This window comes from Daktulosphaira vitifoliae, unplaced genomic scaffold (genome assembly GCF_025091365.1).
Source record: "Daktulosphaira vitifoliae isolate Bord-2020 unplaced genomic scaffold, ASM2509136v1 Scaffold_3, whole genome shotgun sequence".
In the NCBI taxonomy this organism is placed as follows: Eukaryota; Metazoa; Arthropoda; class Insecta; order Hemiptera; family Phylloxeridae; genus Daktulosphaira; species Daktulosphaira vitifoliae.
The window spans coordinates 9,291,463-9,317,916 of record NW_026099574.1 but is presented as its reverse complement, the minus strand read 5'-3'; the positions used below and the strand labels follow the sequence as shown (position 1 = coordinate 9,317,916).

Below are 26,454 nucleotides of genomic sequence, written 5' to 3'. Positions count from 1 at the left end.
AACATTATTATTATTTTTTAATTGTATTCTTAGTATTTGAAATACTTTTGTAAAGTAATTGAGTATTACTCAAATACTTTTGTATGAAAAATATTCAAATAGTATTTTAAATACATTTTTTTTTAAATATTCGAATATTATTTAAAATACTTTTTAAAAGTATTTTTTACAACTATGCTAATTTGTGAATAAATACATTAAAAATGAATGTTTTTAATTGTCTGTAAGAAGAAATTTGTAAAGATACTTTTTATTTGATAAAGTGGAATACTTTTATTAAATTAGATACAAATTGTATTTTTGACGTATCATTAAAAAAAGTATTTCAAGTTCAAGCTAAAAAAATAAATGACAACATAAAGAAAAATAATTTTTAATGAATAAGAAATTTTTTTATGAGGGGAGACTGCAGTAATAGGATCCCCTGATATTTATTGAAGTTATTGAATCTGAATGAAAAAAAAATCAAATGAATTAAACAATTTTTTCTAACTAAAAAGAATATAGAAAAAAATACAAAGAATTTGTTGACAATGAGGGATTAGAACCTCGTCCCCAAGTGTGAAAGGCAAAATTGTTACCCACTGAGCAACGTAACGTGATTTACATTAATATAATTATATCAATTTTAAAAATATAAAAAAAATTTAATTTTATATTATATATGCAAAAAATTATTGTTATTATAATTACAATAATTGAATTATAAATGATTATAATAATTTATTTTATAGGCATAATAGGGAGTTAATAAAAATATCATAATTTTTGTTTAATAAGTAATTGTATAATAAACATATAAATGAAAAATAAAATTCAACAATTATAGATATTTTGTATTATAAAGTATAAATGATTTATATAGTTTAAATTAAAACATTTGAAAGATAAAAAATAATAGTTGTAATAAAATAAAATTAGTAAAAGTAAGTTTTTGTAAAATCCAATAATATACATATGTTTAGTTTGGTCTTGTATCTTTCAACTCTTTATGTAAAAATACATCTTGGAAAAATTCAACAACTTGAGGTTTTGGTGTGCGAGGTCTGTTAGGATCTTTAAAGTCGACCTTATAAATTCCATACTTTGGACTGAAAACATTAAGAAATTAATAACATTATAAAGTTACTAATTAACTGTACTTATACTTTAAGATAATGAATTTATTAAATTATTTATTTGTTAAAAATTAAAAAATTAATTTTAATTAAAATATCTATTACATTAATACTTATGTTTAGTCAGGATTTACATTGTTTCTTACACAATAAATAACTAATAAACAAATCATTATTAAATATATTACAACAATGAAACTGAGTTTTATAAATATACAAGTATAAGTTTTTTATTTTAATCAACTTACCTTGACTCACTCCATTCAAAGGAATCCATCAATGACCAAACACAATACCCAAAAATGTCAATACCACTATCTATCAAATTTTTGGTTTCTTTTATGATATCCTAAAATGATAAAATAAATTGTTAATAAAAGAATTAATTCTTTAACAACTTTATTAGTTTAGTAAAGGTATATCAATAAAAAATAGATTGCCCTAATGTATACATATATATGGAATATATTATAAAAAGAGATTTTTTAAATACTTACATAGTGATAATTTATTTTTTCTTTATAAGTCGGGTCATTGGTAGCATCATCAGTTATTCCATTTTCAGAAATAAAAAATTTTGGCTTCCTGATATGTGAAATTTGCCCTAATTTTTTATTTAACCAATTCATTATGTTTCTAAAGCCTATTATAGTCTGAATCAAAAAAAAAAAAAGATAAATAAGTTATCCTTAATAAATATACGTTTAGTTAAAAAATTTACATCATTCTGGTCAACTGGATCAAACCAATTAGGTACAATAGATCTTTGATCAACTGTTTTAAGATCAAGATCAGGATCAGTAACTTTATCTTCAGGCAATGCAGAAATAAACAACGAATGATAATAATTGACTGATAAAAAATCATAAGACCCTGAAAAGACAAAATGTAATAAAATTAGTTAAATGAAAAAAGATTGTCATTCTAAAGTTAATTGGGAGTATTATTCAAATAATTACGTTTTAAAAATATTTAGAAAAAATTGCTTTTAAGAAAATTTTATTTAGATAGTGGTATAAGCATGTAATGAATCAAATTTGAATAAAATATACCTATCAATAATTCTTTTTCTTCCTCAGTGAATTGTATCATTCGCCAAACATTAATTCTTCTCTGCTGGTTAGTATCTATAATTGAGTCCAAATAGGCTTTTGGAATTTTACCAGTAACAAGTGGCTCAATAAATAATCCAACCTAAAAAATATTATAACAAATAAATATCTACAAATTTAGAACATGAGAGTTGCATTTATAATTTTTAGTTATTACATTAGATTCAAGAAAAAGTTGGGCAGACTTTTTATCATCTTCGCTGTTTGGGTCTTTTGGAAAGGCCCATAATATATCTAGACAAATACATATTTGACCTAAAAAAAAAATAATTAATTATAGTTAGTATTGTAAGTTAGAAATTTGTTAAATGGAAAATTCTTCAACCACTGAAAATATATATTTAAAAATAGAAATTTAATAAAATAAATACATAAAAATTTGGTTAGGATTACTTTAATTGATAATTCAAAGTCTATTGATAATAATATTTGCTATTTTTTATACAATGTTTCAAGTTTTGAACGCCCCCTATATATGGGGAAATTGTCCAATTTTAATAAAAAAGTATGTCAAATGAAAGATATACTTATAATGTATTTGGAAAAAAAAAAATTTGTGATGATAATTACATTTTTCGAAAAGTTATAGCATTTTTAAGTTGAAAATTTAAAATCGAAAATTTTAACACAAAAATAGAGTTTTTTTAACTACGGCAGCCGTTTACATACAGAAGATAAAGTGTCGGGACAAATTTTTTTTTTTCATTTTGTAGTACATAAAATAAGCTTTAATTTGATATATGTTTAAAGGACGCAGTATTTCCGGAACATTTTCAAAAATTAACTTAAAAAAGTTAGTTTTTGTAAAAAAGTTGCTATTTTAAATCCCCTCCAATGAGCAGGTTAAGTGTTAGATTTTCAAAAAAATGATATCAAATGAAAGGAAAATATCTAAGGTTTTGGTATAAAAAAAACTTATGTTAATTTGTTGAATTTTGAAAAAGTTATGGAAGTTTTAAGAAAAAAAAATGACAAAATTTAACGATTTTTAAATTAAACATTTTTTAGGATATTTCCCCTATTAGGGTGAAACGAGGGAAAAGTTTTCAATTTTTAAGGGTAATGTCTTCAACTAGATACGATTTGTGATCTTTTGACGTGTTGTTGAAAGAAATCGGTCCAGTGAGAGCTGAGAAAAAGTGGCAACAGACACACAAAAAAAAAAAACTCATCATAGTAAAACCAGTACCTTTTCAGCTTCGCATCGAAGCTAAAAAATGTTGGTGACTAGTGATGTTGCCGGAATAACTTAACAAAATTTATAAATTTATATAATTACAGTAACTAGTTATAAGGGTGTCAAGTTAATTTTTTTAATGGCATCACACATATTTGACTAACTAATAAAATAGAAAATTATCAAAATAAGAAAATGTCTGAATAATCTTTTGAACCAGTATTTTGTAAGTTATTAACATTTTAATACTTAGATGAAATAAAGCTGATAAATATCTAATGATATATATTTGAATGGTACTCATAGTTATTTAAAATTAAATTTTTAAAAAACGATTATCTAAAAAAAATAGTTAATCAAAAGTTCTTAAATAAAAATGTCTAACTTTTCTAAATTTTCTGGACATTTAAGTAGCAATTTTTCAAAAATTTCACTTGTATTAAATATCCTTAAATTTTGCAACACTAGATATAGTAAATTTCGTACATAATAGCACAGTAGTCAATACTAGTATCAAAATTATACATAGTGTACACATTTTAACATAAAGCCATCAATAGTTAGCCATATCCAAGTTAATTAACCATTTTATTGTCTATTTATTTATCTACCTATAGTTATCTACCATATATTTAGATATATTAAATGTAATTATGTATTTTTTAGTTGTTAAATATATTTTTCAATTAATTTTACTATATATAAAAAAAATAAAATTGTACCTTGTTGGGTTGATTTGTAGTTCTTTTCATAGAGTCTGTAAGCTTTTGCATGAGCTAATAGAAGATTATGAATAGCCATATAATCTCCTAATCCACCATAATTTTTACCTAATTGCGGAGCATGACCATAGTTACCACCATAGCCTTCAGATGCCATTCTTGGTTCGTTTATTGTTGTCCAATATTTAACCTAATACATCAGTAAAAAATATTAGTTGTAATGTAACATGTATGCTAGCTACATAATTCAAGTTTCTATAAATATAATGAGATTACATTTTAAAGAATATTTCTAACAGTATTGTCAATATACACTGTTAAAAGACAGTGTACATTAAAAATATACTTAAAATAAATTTACTTTATCTCCATAAGTCTTAAAAAGAAAATTTGCATAGTTTTCAAAATATCTCGAAATATTGTTATTTGCCCATCCACCAAGAACTTGAATTGATTGTGGAAGATCCCAGTGATAAATAGTAACCTAAAAATTATTTGATTCAATTAATTGTATATATTACTAAAAATTAAAATTTTATAAATTATTTAGATATTATAATTATTTTATTAATAAAGAAACTTTTTTAATATTTTTTTAAAATTAGAATAATAATTACATAAATGTAAATGTATATGATGTTTACATTTTTAAATAAAAACAAAATACTAAAAAAACACTAAAATATTAATAAAAAAAACTTATATACTTAAAATAAGCTATACATACTACTGGTGTAATATCATTCTCAAGTAGTAAATCTATTATTTTATGGTAATACTCAACACCAGCAGGATTAGGTGAAGTATCATGTCCTCTCGGTAAAACTCTCGTCCAACTAATTGAGAAACGATAAACTTGAACCTGTAAATTTTATATAAAATATTTCTATTAAAATTAATGAAAATTTATCACACTACATAACATATTAGAACATACACCTAGCTTTTTTAATATTTTGATGTCTTCCTCAAATTTATGGTAAGAATCACATGTAACATCGCCTGATGTTAAACCGTCATCTTCAACTCCTGAAGTAAAATGTTTGTCGATGGACANTTAAACCGTCATCTTCAACTCCTGAAGTAAAATGTTTGTCGATGGACAAATCTTCAAAAATCAAATGATCATTGTGAAAACCTACAAATTTAATGTCTGAATTTTTAATTAAATGATGATGGTACTTATGAGATCCAGGACGAATAGAAAAATACTTATGCTTATTTTTCTTTAAATCGGTGATTTCATTATGGTAACGGTAATCCCAAATGCTTTTGCTTTTACCTAAAAAGAAAATCAAAATGGTTGATATTTTTCATTTTTGAAACCCAGTGTTATATCTAAACTAAAAAATATTCAATAATCAAATTACCGTCTTCATTCCATGCACCTTCGATTTGATATGCACTAGAAGAAGCGCCAAATAAAAAGTTTTCGGGAAATTTATTATCTAAAATTTTATTATTAAATTTTTACAAAGGAACAAAGTTGGTTTATAAAAAAAATTTAATCTAATTTTTATACCTGAAGACATGTTAGAAATGAAATGACTGGTGGTAAATTTTAAAACTTAATTGTTCAAAGAGCTGTTCTTACAAAGCTTTTGATGGAACTGCAAAATATTCCTTTATAATAATACCAAATTCATTGACTAATTATAATTACATAATTCAAAAAGAAAAGTTTTCTAGAATTACTTTATAACTAGTAAAATAATTTAGATCATTTTATTTATTTATAAATTTTAGAAAAGCTTAGGTTAATTTACGGCGCTTAATTAAATGAAGAGGTTATTTTATTTTTTTTATCGATTTTATGGACTATTTTTTTAAAAGTCTTTTACATATTATTTTTAATGAAATTTAATAACAGAAAATAATGAATAATTAATACATTTAATAAAAATCTAAACAAAAATAAGGCACTAAAAAAATAATACAAGGAGATTTATTTATGTGATAGTTTAGGGAATATTTTTTTTGCTTTTTTAGTTGCATATAGTTTCTATATGCGACTTATTAGTTTCTCGATTTATCAGTTTGTAGTATTTTTAAGATTCGTTTACGTTAGGTTTGACTTGTAAAATAAAATAGAAAGTTTATAAAATGATTTAATTATAAATATGACTGGTCGATAACATTTTTAGGACCCAAGTTATTCCCATTTTTATATCTAGGCAGGTTAAGGAGAGCAGTCGAGAAATGTCTAATAATAAAATTGATCATACTCGTACTTCACCTAAAGTCCATATTTTAAAAAGGTAATAACTTCTTAAATACTAATTTAAAAGATTTTATCAACCAGTCATTATACAAATTAGATCAATTTTGTTTAATTTTTTTATTCAAATTTTTTTTATTTTGTAAGATATTGAATAGATTATGATTAAAAGATCATTCTGTATAATGCATTATTAAAAAATTAATTTAGTGTAGTTTTATTGTTATAAATAGCCAACATTATAAATAAAAGAAAAAATTGATTTACTCAATAGTAAATAGTTGATCAAAACAAAAATAAAAAATCATAGTTGATACTCTTGTTAATTATTTATATACATTTCTAATAGTATTTATTTTTTTGTGTTATAAATATTTCATTTATTATTAGAAATAATGTTAAAAAATTTCTTTTCACAAATTTTAAATGTTTAATAATTTCTGAAAAAATAAGCGTCTTATCTAAAATTGACTATTTTGTATATTATTATTAATAATTCTTATTTTTATTTAATTAGAATTAAAGATTGCAATTAAAATGTTTAATAATATCACACAATCATTTTAGGTAAGCCGAATATTTTTTTCAAAAACAATGAACACTTAAAATATTTATAAAAGAAATTTATTGTAATAGGAAAAATTTTTTATCATTCCTTCAAAGATTAATAACTTTCAATTTATTTAAATAGGAACTCATATTTATAACTTAATAATTTGATAGACAAAAAACCATACAATTTTGTTCGCGTTTGAAGACTATTTGATATTTTGGATTTAAAGCAAAATCCATCATTAATTTGGTTTTTTTGTATCAAAAAGTACAATAAAAAANTTAAAGATTGCAATTAAAATGTTTAATAATATCACACAATCATTTTAGGTAAGCCCCATATTTTTTTCAAAAACAATGAACACTTAAAATATTTATAAAAGAAATTTATTGTAATAGGAAAAATTTTTTATCATTCCTTCAAAGATTAATAACTTTCAATTTATTTAAATAGGAACTCATATTTATAACTTAATAATTTGATAGACAAAAAACCATACAATTTTGTTCGCGTTTGAAGACTATTTGATATTTTGGATTTAAAGCAAAATCCATTATTAATTTGGTTTTTTTGTATCAAAAAGTACTATAAAAAAACCTGCGTTTAATATCAGAGAGCCACTATTAATAGACAGGAGTTATTAAAGATAAGATTTCTGTACTATAGTAAATAATATCTAATAAAATAGATAAACGTAAAATTGAAAACTTCTATTATTTTTAGTAATAAAAAATAATTAGCAAATTGATCTCCTACTTAAACTTTAAAATTTTGTTACAGACGAATAGATTAAACAATAAAAATTACAAATTCAATGAAAATAAATATAGTTTAAAAAAACTAAAAAAACATGCTTTTAAAGCACATCGAACTAAAAAGTTAAAAATAATTTTTAAAATAAGTTTAATATATTATGAATAAAAAATACTAGTATTATTGTGATAAAAGCGTGGGTGCTTTGTGCCATATTTTTCGTATATTGAGCGCCCGACGCTTTTATCACAATAATACTAGTATTTTTTATTCATAATTATATTAAGTTTATTTTAAAAATGATTTTTAACTTTNGTTTTTTTAAACTATATTTATTTTTCACTTTTTAGTTTCATGTTATGATAGTAGTTACTATCAATATCATGGTTGTAACGGGTAACGGGAAATCAGGGTTCGATTCCGGAGAGGGAGTCTGAGAAACGGCTACCACATCCAAGGAAAGCAACAGGCGCGTAAATTACCCACTCCCGGAACATGGAGGTAGTGACGAAAAATGACGATATTGGATTCATCCTTTGTAATCGGAATGAATGAGTTCTATACTCTAAATAAGAATAAAGTGTGTTAATATATATTTTTAATAGTAATTAGAATATATATATACATGTAGAGCGACTTTAGTACGTAAACGTATCATGCACTAGGTATAGCCGTGTTTTGTGGGCGGGCGGGTCGGACTAACGTTAAACGTGAGGTATAAACGGCGGTAGGAATATATACGTAAGCTGTATGCNATATATATACGTAAAGCGCATTAGACGCGGATGATAATGGTCAGTCAAAATAAAAATTTGTTTATATATATATATAATATTGATGGCAAGCATGCAAGTACGGGTACGATAACCAAAAATAAATTTATACAGGAATAGTATTGCCGGTGTGTGATGAGCGAGGCGCGGGGTGGGGTGAATGCGTTATGACAGTCTAGTCTAGACAACGGAATATGCGATAACGCGTGGCGTTTGGAGAGTTACATACATACATACATACAGGTGAAACTAATATAAGCGTGTTAAATAGAATTCCTATTAAAAAAAATGAAGATTTTTTATCCCTGAAGAGATGAAAATAAAATGATTTAACTATATGTTTTACAGTTCTTTTCTCTATAAAAAAAAATACATATTAAATAGTTTCTAATGAAAAAGTTTCTTACCCAAAATCAATTACTCTGTATATAATAACAAAACAAATTTATATTAATATTGCTCAATTAGTCTTCTTTATAACGTACATTTTAAATATTATTAATTTTTCAAATTAGAGACTTATTAAATATTACTAATCAAATATATGTCGTGATATTTATTCATGTATTTAATTTTAACACAATACTAACTGTTTTAACCTAAAGTAAAAATAAACTAGATTAGTAAACATTTTTTTCAACTCATTACTTTTCTAATTAACTTACTAAAATCATTAAAATTAAAGCTAAACAAAATCTAACAAAATCGTGTTCATCTAACGATATAACTTAGATTTGTCGGACATTGAAGTTGAATGGGAGATTTATGTTTTTTTTTTTAAGAGTAACCTATTAATTAATTTAAGAATGACAAAAAAACTACTTATTTTGTATGTCGCAATTATTTAAATCACATATAAAGTATATTATAAAAAAAAAAATAGTTGATTAAAAATGTAATTGTGTTAAAATTGATTATTAATGAACTCAAAAATTTTTTAATGACAAGAACTTCATTATTTAATTAACATTAATCACAATTTTTTGGGATATTACATTTCAGCTATTTTTTTAAATTCCAAATATTAAACTAAAATTCTTATTTCTTTAATTGTTTAATTGTTTAACTTGTAGTAATGATGAAGAGTATTATAAGAGATCTTGGTAAATCGTAAATAAAAAACTAATCATATTATTTTTAGAGTTAAAAAAGTTCACAAATTATGTTTAAGTGCAAAAAAAATATAAACACAATTATAATAATAGAAGAGTTGAAAAAAATTAATTATAAAATAAAAATATTTATTTAAATAAAACAACTTTTCATCAAATTATTATCTTTGTTATTTTTTAAAATATAAATTTATTTTATTTAATTCAAGTTTATAATATATCTGAGAAAAAAGTTTAAGAAGTGTATTTATTATGAATGTTTCTCATTTATACAGTTTAATGATATTTATACATCTATATTGTTTATAACATTAAACAATAATACAATTAAAATGTATGAAAAAAGGAATAACAAATATATTAATAATTAAATATTTTAATTTACCTTTCCAAAATTGAATTATTAAAAAATAATCACTTAAATACAGCCGGTGGTGGTTCTTCGTTGAAATTTTCAAGAGAAATGACCAGTTTTTATAATTGGATTGGATAACCAACTCTACAAAAATTATTTGTGTCTTTAAAATTGAATACAAATGACTGCTAAGTAATGTTTAGTTATCGATAATTTTTTTTTGTCTCATATAAATGATAGCCATGATAATAAAATCAAATTATAATCTAACTTACCATAGTTACAAAACCTATATTTAAGTTTATTGGAAATAAAAAAGAAAAATATATTTATATATCAGATTACTGATGGAAACAATTCAAGTTAATTTTTTCGGACCCTTATCAACGTGCCATCGATTTGCCACCAACACCTGATGTATAATTATATTATTAATACCTTTTTGTAAAATTATAATTATTTTAGCTTAATCCTCCATTGTCTAGCCTTTAAAATCCAGTATAATGTAAAAAAATTAATTATTTTTATAATACCACAAATTATTTTAATTTGTAACTTCATTTAAATATTATCATCATTATAATATTCATTGTTACTCTTTCTTTGTTAACAATTAATACTGCAGAAATATAATATACTCTTATTTATATGTATGTATAATAACAAAGTGATCTAACGATTAATATATACTTAATATATATTTTATACATTAATAACCAGATTAATGAATTAGCGAACCCAGTTTTTGCAAATTTTTTAAAATTTTTAATGAACAAGGTATAAAGTACTCAAAAATATTGTACCCTCTTAGTTAACTATTTTGTTAATTTTATAAATTAAACAATTAAAACAACTTTAGTCGATATATTAAAGTTGTTATTTTAAAAATGTTAACTTAAAATAAACTATTTAAACAATCTAAATGATATATATGTGTATTATTCTTATGTATGTGAATATAGTAAGATATTTTATTTTTTTTGATAAAATATTTTGTTTAAAGATTAATCAAAGTTTGACAACGATTAATTAAGGTAATTTTTGTTTAACTATACAACATATTGATTACATTAATTAAATCTTATAATTGATGAATTCGTTTATTTTGAGACGAGCTTTATTAGACTATCCAGTAATATCTTGAATGTTATGAAATATAAAATTACGTTATATTTCAAGGTAGAAGTATAATAAGGTAACTACTAAGTTTTTTACTAACCATCGTTTTATGCTTATAAACACCTTTTTGTACACAGCAAACGATAAATTTCTAAAACGATAATTCTAAACCTAATAATATTGCTGACGAAATTTACAAGTTTATTAGTGAACTATGTAAAATATTAGGTGCATTCAATTGTTAATGATAAAATGTTTTTTATATTAATAAAATTGAAGTGTTACAAATAAATAACTTCTATAAATAATCATTACTTATTTTTATTTAACCTACTGACCAAAAAATAAATTAGTAAAGTAATAATAGTATGACAGTAAGTATATTGCCATTTGGTTTGTTATGTGTTTTTAATTTTCCTGTATGGCTTTATTAATTTGTTTAAAAAATATTATTTTAAAAATACAGAGACAACATAATATTTTTTGATCTCTTAAATTAATAATATAATACAGTATGGTGAAGGTAGATGTGTGATATAGATAAATTTCTAAAATTTTTTTCAATTTTTATATTAAAGATACCTGTTAGTCGATAAATTGCGAAACATCGTTAAATGTTATTAGTGGTACTACTGTCACAGGCGTACAACCATTGAGTGCATGGGATACGTTATTTGTTTTTTATCAGTTTATATATTTCTTATAGTTTCGTCCTTTTTTTTAATTAATATTTTTGTTAACATATTCTAAGATAAGTCTTTATTATTAAACTTGATAATATGCTTGATTTAATGGTACAGTTGTGATTTTTAAATTTATTACTGGTAATTAGCTATTCCTTACCGCCGCAAATATGCATTTTGTTAATGTTTTCACGTTAAAAAATTAATTTTTTAAGTTACATTCTTTTATTAAACACAATTATAACAAAAATTATTTTAAGCACCAAGTGCTCTTAAAGATTACATATTTCTCCATGTGAATCTGCAAATATTTTTGCGATTATCACGAAATTAAATATGTAACATTAAACACAATGTTAATAAAATATCGTCAGTATAGCAATACCGAAATAATACCTATAGCTAAATGATAAAGAAACAAAACTGGAGTTAATTACGAAATTATTTCACCACTACCATGAAATTAAATATCTTATCACAAAGTTACTTTACATTTATTAGTGACATTTGAACTACAATAATAATAAATCAAATATCATAAAATCTAAAATTTGTAAATATTTTAATACATATTCATCGTATGCCATAAAATAATATTAATTTGATGAAATACAAATATTAATGAAATTATCTTATTAAAATTAAATATATAATTGAACATTTTATAAGATTACCATTAATTTACGCTATATATTTTTCATAAAAATCACATTAAGTCTAACCTAATATTATTCATTAATTTATTTACTACAAATTCATCCAAAAATGTAATTGACATACCCAATAACGTCTACATAGCTTATTTTTGTGAAATATATATAGAACTCCCACAATTTCTTCACCGGTTAATTATTTTAATTACTCTTCAGTAGTGATGGGGAATATAGAATAGTAACTATCGAACTATTCGAACTATTTGAATTTTTTTAAATATTTGATAGTTTATGGCATTTTTAGCATAAACTTTATGCTAAAAATAAACTTTCGGTTTATCAAATACTATTCGATAGCTTAAAATATTCAAAACTACACATCAATAATAATAATTTATTTTAAGTATTCGTTAATTATCTTCTTATTATAATTAAGTGTATTTAATACAAATTTTAGGTAGAACTATTCGAATATTTTTTAAAACTTTTCGATAGTTTTATAAATTTTTGATAGTTTATGCTAAAAACAAATCGGTTCATAAAATTAATCCGATAGTTTTAAAAAATTATCGAATACTATTGGATTGTTTAAAAATTTGAAAATGCTCATTACTACTCTTCAGTATACCTAAATCCAGAAAATTATAAGTGACCGAGCTGCAATTGAATTTTTTTTTTTCATTGAGTTAGATTATGTCTATTGTATACTTTTGTCAAGGTTGAGAAAAAATATGTAAAATAAAAAATAATAGAAATAATTAGTTTTAATTGTTTTAAACAGGATTAAAATGATTGGAACATGATATTTGTTTTATGTTCTTTTTAACATGTTTTGTTCAAATAAAAAAAAAAACCCAGCACAGTGAGGTCGCGGCACAGTAGGACGTGACATAGTTGAGTCCAGTATAGATTTAATCAGATAGTGATTAAAATCACTAACATAAGATACGATTCTATGCAAATCTGTAGATAGTGTTTAATTTTAAGAAATTAGTGGATAATTACAAAAGCAACATCAACTTCTACTTCCTTAATTATATCTAGAAATGTAATTCTTTCATTTTAAATTTATTTGTTTATTAAATAATAATGTATTATTTTTCTTATCATGGAAATAAATGTCAATTAATATCTTAAACCTTGCGCCGGCGGACAATGCCAAAGGTCACAATTTTTCAGTTCAAACGGACATTTAAATCAACTTTATAATTATTTGATTAGACCAAGTGTATTGCAAACCTATACTTATTGGGTTAAAAGTTTCTGAGCTTAATGTCTTTGTTCTAACGAACATCGCATTGGCAGACAGCGCAAAGAAACTTACAAATATATTTTTTAGTATTTATTTTTTGTCTCGGTGATTATTGTGAAGCTTCCTGTCAGGGCGTTAGCGCCGGGTTACATTGAGCCAACACAATAACGACTTGACAAATTTTTTATATAAATATAAATATTTTTAAATCTTGTTTTGGCCAGAAATCTTTAAAAAATGTTGGTGTCGTCTCTCAATAAAATATGCTCTCTCAAAAATAAAATACTTATTTAGCAAAATGAAATAAGGGTACATTATGAAATTATATTTATAATAAAAATATAGCGTATATAGAATCTCCTACATTTAAAAAAACAGTCGTAGATTTTGTGTAACGATCTCATAATGTTTAAAATTAAATCGTTTTTTTAAACAGTCATATTAACTACAAAACACGTAGTGTGAAACACGGTGAAATTCAAAATCAACGTTGTTTAAATTATCGATATGTTATATAGGATATAAGGTAAGTTTTATTTATTTTTTCAAACCATAAACAAATCTATCACATAATAAACCAGTTAGATAAATTATACAATTTTGTAAGGGATATTTAACATCATTTATTCAATATTGTTAAACCCCCGAATCAATTTACTATTTTGTCACAAACTTTAGTGTTTATTTTATTTATTTTACCATTACCCTTATTATGTGGTTATGTATTAAGCTTTTTAAAACCCCTCTTTACTTATATCATTACAGCCTTTACACCCTTACATATTGTGCTATATTTGATCACATACTTTATTATAATATTATATTATTTTATTCCTTTTAACTTTTTATTTTATTTTTTTTTGTTTATTACAAATATTTAGAAATGATAAATTAGGTTAATGTTTTTAGTTAATTCGTAGATAATATTTTAATTACTAGAAAGTGTTGTTACTTGAATTCATTTTTAAAAAGTATTGTATTGTATTTATTAATTACCATCGATTCGCTGGCATCAAATACTTGTTTATTATTAATAACAGTGTGTACAATATAAAAAGGGATCTGACCGACTATTCGTTGGTCAGTGTTCAATCAGTAAATGTTATGTTATAGTTATTGTTTTGACTCTTTCCGTAGGCACTTATTCGCGTGGTCAAGTTGGCTTTAACACACCCAGTTACCATAATTATAATTATATTTTTTATAGTAAAATTTAGAACTATTCTAGAGAACATCGATGATGAATTCTATGATTGTCAAAGACCATTTCCTACGTTATTTACTCAACTAGTTGGGTAGGTACTAATGTAATAGTTACAAAGTAACGAGTACATTAGAGGGAAGACTACACTTGATCGTTATACTGTTGATCCATCGATACAATGTGTAATTGTTCTCCAAATGATTACAGAAATGACCTAAAGTTATTTTAGTAGTTCCAAGTTCGGGATTGGGAACTACGACCTACAGTAACTTTGTCTATTTGATACACTATTGATAATGCTCTGTCCACAACAGTAGTTGAAGCGCTATCTTCTGGTTTCTTTAAATTCCACATTTAACATTGTTGCATTGTTTTTATAGGTAGTCTAAGCGTTGAAATTACATTATGTCATTCAACAGCTTATTTCAACAATAATTTTACTGATTCAGATAACTTGTTGCATATGCAAACAATGGAGAACAAATGAAATTGAATAACAGCAAGTACATTACGATCATAAAGATATACTCTGTGAATCCGACACTATGGAAAACCCTGACAATTTGTTCATTAGTTAAAATAACAATGACAATACCTGCTGTGATGGTTTAAATGACTGGATAGCAATTTATATTTAGATTTCAAATAGAATACCTACACTAGGCGTGATAAGGATGGGAGTTCTATTATAGAAAATTAAACCTTTATTATAGTGGTAAATTAAATAAAAATCCAATTTTTGTAAACCAATTTAAAATCGACTTAAAATACCTGTATGAATCGAAGAATAAAACCAGGAATTATAACGTAAGAATAACAGAAATAGTATATAAAATCAGCAAAACGAAAAATTTGTAGTTGCAGTTACTAGACACCAGAAATACACGTACAATGTACGTGTATATGCGTCATATTTATAGTACAACAAACGATTGAAAATCTATAATGTGTACATTTGTGTAAGTGATAACATTTTGTCAATTGTGATATGAGCAGTGTAAAATTATATTATTAAATATTAAATACATATTATTTAAATGTAAAAATAAAAATTGAAAGATTTATAAATATATTTAAAACACATTTATAAAACGTAACTTTTGAAACATTCATAAATTAATTTAAAAAATACGTATTAAAACCTTTTTTGCAATGATTACTTTAGCAACGTTGTGATGTTTTTTAAACATTATCATGCTTATATAGTAAGAAAATAAAAAGAATATAACGTTATATAGCGGAAGACAGACAGANTTTTTGCAATGATTACTTTAGCAACGTTGTGATGTTTTTTAAACATTATCATGCTTATATAGTAAGAAAATAAAAAGAATATAGCGGAAGACAGACAGCCATCAGGACATGTTAAAAAAATAAAAAATAATCGTTTTACACTTAGTATTGTTTCCTTTGTAATGAAGTTTTATTGATAACGAATTTCATTTAAGTTTATAATTTCAGATTTGAATAGATTTTATAGATTACATATTAATTCAAAAACAATCTTCGTGTTGAAATTGTTAAAAATAATCTTTTCCAAAATATTTTATGAACATTTTTGACTTTAAAGTTAAAATTTATATTTTATTTAGATAGTTTGTTTAAATTTTTTGAAGTATACATTTTATACTTCTCACATTTCAATTTTTCTTAAATCATTGGACATATTTCTTTATTTAAAACTTGTATTTTTATGTATAAATGTTATTATCTTAACATTAAAATATTAAATAGATAATACAATTGAGATATTAAAAATATTGGTAGCATAGTTCATAAATAATTAATCAGAACTACTGAATTGAGTAAATAATGGAATTAAAGTGAAAATTTTATAGGTTCGTTGTCTTATCTTTATTTTTTAACAGTTTTAGTTCCTATTTTTTCATTATAATCAAATATAATTCTTATTAATTTATCTGTGTTGATGTATATGTATATATAGGTATAATGTCAAAGAAAAAACCTTTGTTATATGAAAATTTTCCATGTTGGCCAACAAAGAAAAAAAATTTGTAATTTACAAATTTATCTATTTAGTTTCAGATACTCGATCAAATGAATGTTAGACATATAGACTATATATATTTAGAAGTAATCAAATTTATACTTAATGGCTAAATTGATCACTATTTGCGGTGTTTATACAAAATTTTTTTTGGCTGGGAATTTTTTGATTGCAACTGTATATTTTGGTAGTGTCATTATTTATAGTTTTTTAACAACAATTGAAACATTAAGAAGCCATAGAAATGTCAAACATTAAAAACTATAGAATCATTTTTTGGCTCAAATGTGTTTAAGAGAATTATTATTATTATGCGACTATCAACCAAGTAAGATATGATTATTTTTCAACGTGAATTTTCAATAAATATTCATTACTTGAAATAATTTTCAAGTTTGATTAAATGTTTTTAATAGAATTGTTTCGTTATTTATATTTTTTAACTAATTATTAATTAGTAATATTTTTTTTAATACTTAATTCTCCTTTAATAATCTGCAGAAAAATATTACCGAAAAAATCTCTGGAGAATATTTTTCATTACATCCCTAAATTATGGATATGATAATATTATCATTAAATAATATTTGGTTACTTGTTACTTTTTATGTAGTCTGTGATTACACCATAAAATATCTAATTAATCGTACGTTAGTATGTTTTTTACTGTCAAATATTATCATGATATTAATATTTTAGCATGATAACGCGTGAGACATATATACTTACATGGTGACTTAGTTTATAACTGATTTTAAGAACCTTTAAAATAACTGGTTTTGTAGGGTTTAGGAGCTTTAAAGGGGTTTTAAAAGAAATTTTTTGAGATCCCGGTTAGGTTCTGAGTTCTTTACTTTCTTTTTTAGAAACGGTCTTAAAGACTTTTTAAAGGTTCTTTTTAAAAGGTTCCAACTCTTGGTTCAAAGTGTTCATGTTGAAAAAAGTTCAGGTCGAAGTATTTGGGGGAAAATATTTTTTCACTATTCACCCTCCCCCCCTCAGTAAACATAAAAATGTTTATGCACTTTTGTCTTTGCTACAATACTTTGAAATATAGATTGGATTAGGTTGGGTAGCCAATACGAGTGACAGATTATTTTTGTAAACATTGTGTTTTGTGTGAATTTATATAAATATATATATTTATTTCATAAAATATGGTCACATTTTTTTCAAAAAATAAATGATATAACACTTTATATTTTGTGGTCTCTTGTATTAATTTTTTAATACAAAAGACCACGTATCAAAAATGTAGTTACAAAGATCGACCAAAAAATTATCAGATATTCTAAATTTGATTGGTTTATATTTTAGTAATACAATGATCGATAAAGTAACCAACCTTTGAACTCATGGATTTCGTTATGATTATAATCAAGATATCTTTTTCAGAAAGTCCCAATTTATTGTATCGGATTGATATAAATACGGGAGAAGAAGCCGCGTTACAAACCATTTTTAAGTCAAAAGTAATACACTTTTGACTTAAAATCAGTCGTTAGAGTAATATTTTTGCTTTAAGCTAAACAATGTCTTCAAATAAGAATTTTCGTTTTCATCAATGTTTAAGTCATTGTTTTTTAGCCGTATTATTGATCAATGTATGTTCTGCATCAGTCGTGAAGTTCCCGGATAACTTTTTATTTGGAGCTTCATCAAGTGCTTATCAAATAGAAGGTGGCTGGAATGAAGGCGGTAAATTAAAAATTAAATTATTTTATAAATAACTTCAATGTCATTATTAAATTATTATTTAAAAATATAAAATTTTTATTTCTTGTTTTTTTTAAACTAATGTAATTTTTTTATTGTAATAAAGCTATAAGTAAAATTATACATTAAATAATAATTGAAAGATTTTAGAATCGTCATCACATTATTATTTTTTACTTAAAATTTGTATTAATATAGAAGTTTTAACATTTAAAAAAACAAAGAAGAAGATCATCGCTATTAAAAAAAAGAAAAATCATAATCCAACATTTTTTAACAAATTTTTAGAGTAAATATATTTTAAACGCTTATTGATTTAATCATAAATCAATAAAACAAATAATGATTTAAGTATAAAATAATAAACCATAAATTATACATAATTATAACTAATTGTTAAAAAAATTATCACAAAAAAATAATTTAGGTACTCCTTAATGGGAAGTGTAAAGCTTATCCGTACTATAATTTTACATATTTATAAGTATAATAATTAGTATTCCTTTAATATTATTTATTTGTGTATCTATGCATAATATAAAATTGTACTGATAGAGATTAAATCGCTTCAAAAGGGAAGAATTATAAAAAACTTCTAAATTATATTCGTTTTATGTGCTGTTTAATACAACTAATTTATTTCTTATTTTAGGAAAAACTATGAGTATATGGGATGAATTATATCATGGTAACAATAAATTGACAAATGGATCAGAATTTTCTATTTCAAAAAAAGATTTAAGGCAATCAATCCGGTTTTTTAAAAGCAAAACTATTAAGTTTATTGGTATGCACAAAAACAATTTATTTTTTAAAAATTTGTCCCCTCATCCAATTACTTTCTTACCGAGTCATGCTAAGGATGACAACGTATTATTAAATGGAGACATTGCATGCGATTCGTATCATAAATATGAGGAAGACATAAAATTACTCAAAGAACTAGGAGTATGTTTAATTTTTATAAAGTATTATAAAATAAATTTACTAAATTTTAGTATTAACTTCAAAAAAAAATTACAGGTAAAAGTATATCGTTTTTCATTGAGTTGGCCAAGAATTTTACCACAAGGACACGATCATGAATTGAACCCAGAGGGTATTAACTATTACCATAAATTGATAGATTTACTACTCGCTAACAATATCGAACCATTGGTATGTATATTTGAAAAACTTTCAAATAATCATAAACAATGTTTTTTTCTTTTACTAATAATTGATAATAATAAAAAAAGTCGGTGAAAACTAAATATTACTATTTATTTATTTGTAAAATAAATATATAGAATTCATTAGCAATATGAGTACAATCGGACTACAGTTTCTTAATTTAAAATCTATATAGTATTTAAATTTAAATAACAAATAATTTCGACAATTTGGTTTTTAACAAATTGAAAAATTATTTGGTGGATTAAAATAATATAAATAGTATTTTAATAAAAAACAACATAATAATAAATTGATAGAAAATTTAAAATTTGACAATAATTATTTTATTTTAATTTTATAAAAATTGAAATATAGATAACGTCAATAATAATAAAAATATTTAACATTATAGTAAACTTTTTTTTATATATACTTGAATTAACATTGTTTTATCATTGTTTTTAAAGGTTACAATTTATCACTGGGATCTACCACAATCACTTCAACTTCTAGGTGGCTGGACAAATTCTAATATCATAAGATATTTTGTAAACTATGCAAATTTTGTATTTAAGACCTACGGAGATAAAGTAAATTTTTTATTTATTTTTTATTAGATTAAATATAAGTCTAGGTATTTTTAGAGACTAAGCTTAAAAATACAGATTTTCTTTTATATTTTAAATAATAATTTTTAAAATATTATGTACATTGACAAAATTGTTCGTAAATCTCTTTATGGAATTAAGATATGAACTGTAATTTAAAATGTAATATCAACAAATAATTTTCAATAAAATAATATTAGAGTTGCTTAACTTGGATCACTTTCATAGCTCGTTCAAAATTGCGTCACATTTGTGTGAATCTAAGTTATAACGTTATAATCACCCGATTTTTTTTAAATTAAGTGAAAACTGTTAGTTTTTTCAAGTTTTTAAAAAGTAAAACTCATTAGTTTTTTTTTATACTAATTATTTCTGAAATAAGGAAGGAATTTAATATATTGTAGTTATGGGGTCCTTGGACATGTACATATTACCTAATATTATTTTAGAAGATACGGTTGGTTTAAATAAGGTAACTGGCCAACTGAATTGGTCCACTTTGGATATTTTATTAAATTAAAAAAATAGCTAATAAGTATGAAGTTTGTATACTATAGTTAATAGTATGTGTTTTGCGATGATTATGGTAACACTAGTCCCAAAATAAGTATTCGCGATATAATAGTAATTTGTAAGGTTTTTTGAGTTAAATATTTTTTATAATTTTTAGTTTTAAATAATATGTTAAATATATTTTAATTTTAATTAGACATAAGTGATCAATTCTTAATAAATAAAAAATTACCATTTGAGAAAAATGATTATACCAAATTGTTCTTCATGTTTGTAGGCATCATAAAACTTTACAGTCCATTTAGCTATTTATAATAAATATTTTATGTTTTCTTTTTAACTGATAAAAGAACTCATAAATACATTTTAAAGTTTATTATTGTATTATTTAAAATATTTTCACATCTATGAAAAAAAAATCTAATATATATTAGATTAAAATTTATGATTTACACTTGTTATTTTATAATAGGTTAAATATTGGACAACAATCAATGAACCCAGGATGGTATCTGAGGGTTATGGAGGGAAATTTCCACATGCTCCACATTTAGGTGAAGCTTACAGTGGTATAGGAGATTACATGGTTATTCATAATCTGCTACTAGCTCATGCTACTGCCTATAGACTGTATGAAAATAATTATAAAACACAACAAAATGGTAAGACATTTTTAATACTTTCAACTAAATTTAGTTTTAATTTATACCGAAGGAAAAGTATTTAACAAACAAAAAAAAACTTCATATATCCCTTTTTAAAATGAGTCGAAAATCATATTATCTATTTTATTAGCTTATATCCTGCAGTTATACAGTAAAAAAAAAAAAAATTCTTAAAATTTATTTTTAAACTTGATTATATTGAAAATAATTTTATTAGGTCAAAACAAATTATAAAAAAATATACATTATTTGTATTTAATAAAATATATTGCAATTACATCCTCGACGATGTCACTTTGACAACGAGAAGAAGACTCAACGTATCATTTGCAGCAGGTCGTCGTCGGCCGTACGACACTTGCTGGATTTTGTACCGTGGCGTATTGCACACGGTAGTATTGGTCAGTCAAATCCTCATAGTAGGGCGACGTCTGATAAAGATGGCATGAGTCGCTTGGCTCGTGAAATGTTTGATTCAAATAAATCTTTTCTCAATTTATGATCAAAAAATTGTTATTTTATGAATTTGAGTTGATGTTAACAATTTTTTGATTTTAGGTGCAATTTGCATTTGCTTAGATACATTATGGGGATTCCCAAATAATGAAAGTAGCGAAGAAGATCAAAATTCAGCTAAACTATTATTAGATGCTTATGTAATTATAGAATTAAGCTTTTTGGATTTATTATTTGTCTAACTTTATTTATATATTATTTAACAAGGTTGGACTATTCGTTGAACCTTTAGCAACTGGTGAGATCCCAAAAGCGTATTTTGAATCAATTAAAGATACGAATAAAAAGAAAGGAATCAATGTTTGGCGCATTATTCAGTTTACTCAAGAAGAAAAAGATCGAATAATTGGTAAATTGATTGTTTATTTTTACTACATACCACATTTTATTATAAAAATGATAATAAAATATTAAGATAAGTGTGACCAACATAGGTATTCACCTTCATTAGCCAATAGATCATTACTTTTTATTTTTAACTATATTTTAATCTATTTAGGAGATGGGCTAAAAATACTTAACTCTCAGATCAATTTTAGTATTTCTATTTTATGTTAAAAATACGTACATATTTTATTTTTCATTTTCTTGTACCAAAATAATGTCATTTTTAATAACCATATCATTGCTATAAAAAAGTCAATGATTTATTTATTTTGAAAATTTATGATACGACGTAACAAGGACTAAAATGTTTATAAACATATCGTAGACGGTATTTCAAGTTAACCTACTTCATAATAATTAAATAAAATAATTTTTCAAATATTATACTTACAAAAAGTAATTTTTTTATTAATTAGCAATAATTTTGAATCAATAACATCTATATTTTTTATAACTAAACAGTTCATTTGGATGCTAAATGTTCTGTGATACATTTTTTTCAGGAAGTTTTGATTTCATATCAGTAAACTATTATCATTCATTAAATGTTACTGCGATGACAGAAGCAGAGATATTCGATCCCAGTAATGATTTAAAAACAATTGATCAAAGGGCTATTACACCTAGTTGGGATGAAAAAGAAGATTTAGACGACGTGAGATATAATAATTATTATTTTTAATAACTTGTTTTAAGTTAACAATATTTTTTAGACTGTATTGGGATTTAGAAATGTAATGCATTATTTGAATGATACACTTGGACAAATTCCTTTCAAGAAACGTCCAAGATTTTTTATTTCTGAAAATGGATTGGGTGATGATAGCGACAATAATATTCATAAAATTAAATATCATCAGGTAATTATAATATGAGGATTTGTTTTATTACATCGAAATTAAGATGACTATTTAGACAATTAATATAAACATAAACTATTATTTGTTTAATTTAGTTTTCAATTTATACTTATATATATATATATATATTTATTGAAAATTATAATAAAATAATTTTTGTTTAAAAATGTGTCGTAGATAATAATTTAAACTAAGATTATATTAATGTACTTCATTAAAATTTTTATACAATGTTAAATTAAATTGAAATAAAAAAAAAATTGTTTTCCTTAAATTAATCTAGAAAATATTTCTGTATTACAAATTATTTAATATTTTAGTGTTTCATTTTATTAAATTATAATTAACTTTTTTATTGTTTAGGAAATCCTTAAAGAAACTAAAAATTTAATTGATGAGGGAATTGATATTTTTGGGTATAGCGTTTGGTCACTAATGGATTCTTTTGAATGGGTTAGTCCTAGGTAAGCTTAAAAACTATCATTAATATTTTATTAAAGTAAAGATTTTATGGTTTTTTTGTTTTATTATAAAATCGATATTTATAATTAGAATATTTAAATTATTATTTAAAGTAATTTTTAAATTTTATTTTAGTGGCAATTATTATTTATTATTTTATTTTTTTAGTACTACTAAGTTTGGAATGTATCATGTGGATTTCACCAATCCTAAACGACCTCGAACAAAAAAACCTTGTGTCAAATATTTTCAACACGTCTTCCACAATATGACTTTACCAGATATTCCTTAAGAAAAAAATGAGAAAATTCTACAATTTTAACAATAGCAAATTTGGCTAGCTTTTTTACTTTTAAATATTATGCAAGATTTTTTTTTGTTTAATAATGTAAACAATACATGACCAATATACAAAGACATTTTTTTTAAATTAATTTGTACCAACAATTTTTACAAAAGTTTTTTTATTGTGAATTTTACTTTAATATCAAAATTTACAATGTTTTTTACAGAATAATTGTATACAAAATATGACTGATTAATTAAAGACATTCTTAAAAATAAATTTGTGTTTATTATAAATATATTTTGATATTATGATTATTTCGCAGTATTTTTTACACTTTAGAAAGGCAATAATAATATAAATTATATTATTTTATAATTGATTAAAAATAATTTTTAAATCTTAAAAATTTAAGAAATTAGGTTAAATACGTTTAGAGTATATTTCATAGAATAATTTTTTTATGATGTATCTAGTAATAAGATCACTTTGGTATTTATTAAAAAATAAAATAAATAATAAATATTGGAAAATTCACCAAGATAGCCGAAAATGATAAGAACATCAATATTTTTATTAAATAATAATTGATAAGACTAATTGACTGATTCAGTAGTTAAGTAAGTAGTTTATTGTTATTTATTTAAAAACTTAAATATTTTCATTTATATTTGAGATAATTCTTTAGTTAACTACACTATCAGTACAATTATTAAAAATAAATTTTGATGATTATAAATAAATTACTAGGTTGTTATGAATAAAATTGTTTATTGTTTTATGAGTTTTTTTCCTTAAAATACATATTTTGTTTAAGTTAACTATTGTAATGTAGAACTATTAATTATTCAAATACACTATAACTTAAATTTTATTGAAATAATTATTTTTTGTTTTATTAATAATTATATAAGAAAAAATAATGTTTTATGGAACGTTCACATATTATGCGGTTTTTTTTTACTATGAAATTAATACTGTATTTGTATAGTATATCTGTTTTATTTTGTAAAATATTTTTGAATGGAATCTAAGACTAAGCAGCAATAATTTTCATTAATTGATATATCATTTTAAAGTTTAATTAAAGTAAATTTTTTTTTTAATTTTATAGTAAAATATGATTATGAAAATTTATTAAGCAAAAAGTTAACGGAAGAGTAACTGTCTCTTTGTACCCCAACCCTGGGCAGGGTGACTGAGTATAATTGTAACAGGATACGATTGTATTCGGTCAATATTTATTTCCATGGCAAGTATAAAAATTTGAGAAAAATATAATAATTTGTAATGCTGTGAAATAAATGGCATTTCCTTATAAATCGGACGATATCTTGTTTTTTTTACTAGATAACAAAAGGTGATTATGATAATGTAAAATGTAGAATAGCAACCATTTAGGAAGATTTCTTCTGAAATGGTTAGACCTTATCCCAAGCACAACTACTTAAAAAATGACATAACGTGGCTGAAAGAAAGGGAAATCTACAATACTAAATAATGTACCCGAAAAATTGAACTAGGGAAAAATTCTAACAACAAATAAAAAAATATTAAAAGAAAACAAATACAAAAGCTAGAAATAAAATACAAAAATAAGACTTGAGTTCATAAAAGTGATGATGAAGAGGATGATTCATGTATAATATATATGTGCTGAATTGTAATCTATAAGTAAGAACGAAGAACCATAGACTCAATACCAAATTTTAAATTATGGTCATACAAAGCTTGTACCTTACAAAATTTGACAGCTCTCTATACGCTTGAAAACTGTGATGATTAGAATAATTAGTTATAATATTATCATTAATGAGCAAAATTTTTACTATTTGATTTATCAAAAAGGTTTAATCAATTAAATAATCTATAAGTAATTAAAAAAAAAATGTGTTACCATTGTTCCCTACTGTTGGTACAGTTATAACACTTAGTGTTTTTATTTACAACTTGTATCAACAACTTGTGAATAGTTGATATTACATTTTAAATTACAGTTCATATCTTAATTCCATAAAGAGATTTACGAACAATTTTGTCAATGTACGTGATATTTAAAAAATTATTATTTAAAATATAAAAGAAAATCTGTATTTTTAAGCTTAGTCTCTAGAAATACCTAGATTTATATTTAATCTAATAAAAAAATTACTTTATCTCCGTAGGTCTTAAATACAAAATTTGCATAGTTTACAAAATATCTTATGATATTAGAATTTGTCCAGCCACCTAGAAGTTGAAGTGATTGTGGTAGATCCCAGTGATAAATTGTAACCTTTAAAAACAATGTTAATTCATGTATTTACAACATATCAACAACTTGTGAAAATTAAACCTGTACATAATATTGCAGCTTAACCACACCCGCCCACACACAATTGGGCGCCTCGTTTATAATATACTTTTCAAAATTATGTTTGGACGACACTGTCGGTCGTCCAAACACTGCTCGCGTGTGCTCCTATTCCTAAATT

At 23.3% G+C, this 26,454-nt stretch overlaps 2 protein-coding genes across 3 annotated transcripts; one reads left to right on the top strand and one right to left on the bottom strand.

Moving 5' to 3' along the window:
• Positions 1-809: 809 nt before the first annotated feature.
• LOC126900403 (myrosinase 1-like) lies at positions 810-10,052 on the bottom strand. Of its 2 annotated transcripts, none has more exons than XM_050676088.1 (14): positions 9,924-10,052; positions 5,652-5,739; positions 5,500-5,577; positions 5,235-5,411; positions 5,067-5,185; positions 4,857-4,991; positions 4,491-4,613; positions 4,130-4,319; positions 2,388-2,485; positions 2,171-2,312; positions 1,840-1,991; positions 1,616-1,771; positions 1,367-1,467; positions 810-1,091 (listed from the first exon to the last, which is right to left on the bottom strand). In XM_050676088.1, the coding sequence occupies exons 2-14, from the start codon at positions 5,659-5,661 to the stop codon at positions 962-964; spliced, it is 1,611 nt and encodes a 536-aa protein (XP_050532045.1). In that variant the 5' UTR covers positions 5,662-5,739; positions 9,924-10,052; the 3' UTR covers positions 810-961. The 2 variants fall into 2 exon arrangements, with proteins under 2 accessions (XP_050532045.1, XP_050532047.1); XM_050676090.1 differs by having other exon boundaries at positions 5,652-5,752; positions 9,924-10,033.
• Positions 10,053-18,254: 8,202 nt separating this feature from the next.
• On the top strand, positions 18,255-24,297 carry LOC126900401 (myrosinase 1-like). Its single transcript, XM_050676086.1, has 11 exons — positions 18,255-18,510; positions 19,181-19,476; positions 19,552-19,686; positions 20,151-20,273; positions 21,277-21,466; positions 22,028-22,125; positions 22,193-22,334; positions 22,876-23,027; positions 23,086-23,232; positions 23,596-23,696; positions 23,863-24,297. The coding sequence occupies exons 1-11, from the start codon at positions 18,345-18,347 to the stop codon at positions 23,984-23,986; spliced, it is 1,674 nt and encodes a 557-aa protein (XP_050532043.1). The 5' UTR covers positions 18,255-18,344; the 3' UTR covers positions 23,987-24,297.
• The last annotated feature ends 2,157 nt before the right edge of the window (positions 24,298-26,454 follow it).

What these genes read in the sequence shown, in the direction of transcription:
- LOC126900403 (XM_050676088.1), bottom strand. An exon ending in TTAAGACTTATGGAGATAAA is followed by an intron (nt 4,320 to 4,490) that starts GTAAATTTATTT and finishes CTGATGTATTAG; the next exon opens with GTTAAATATTGGACAACAAT. An exon ending in AAAAAATAAATTATCACTAT is followed by an intron (nt 1,468 to 1,615) that starts GTAAGTATTTAA and finishes TTATCATTTTAG; the next exon opens with GATATCATAAAAGAAACCAA.
- LOC126900401 (XM_050676086.1), top strand. Translation starts at nt 18,345, where the DNA reads ATGTCTTCAAATAAGAATTTTCGTTTTCATCAATGTTTAAGTCATTGT. An exon ending in CTAACAATATCGAACCATTG is followed by an intron (nt 19,687 to 20,150) that starts GTATGTATATTT and finishes TTGTTTTTAAAG; the next exon opens with GTTACAATTTATCACTGGGA. An exon ending in AGAAAAAGATCGAATAATTG is followed by an intron (nt 22,335 to 22,875) that starts GTAAATTGATTG and finishes CATTTTTTTCAG; the next exon opens with GAAGTTTTGATTTCATATCA.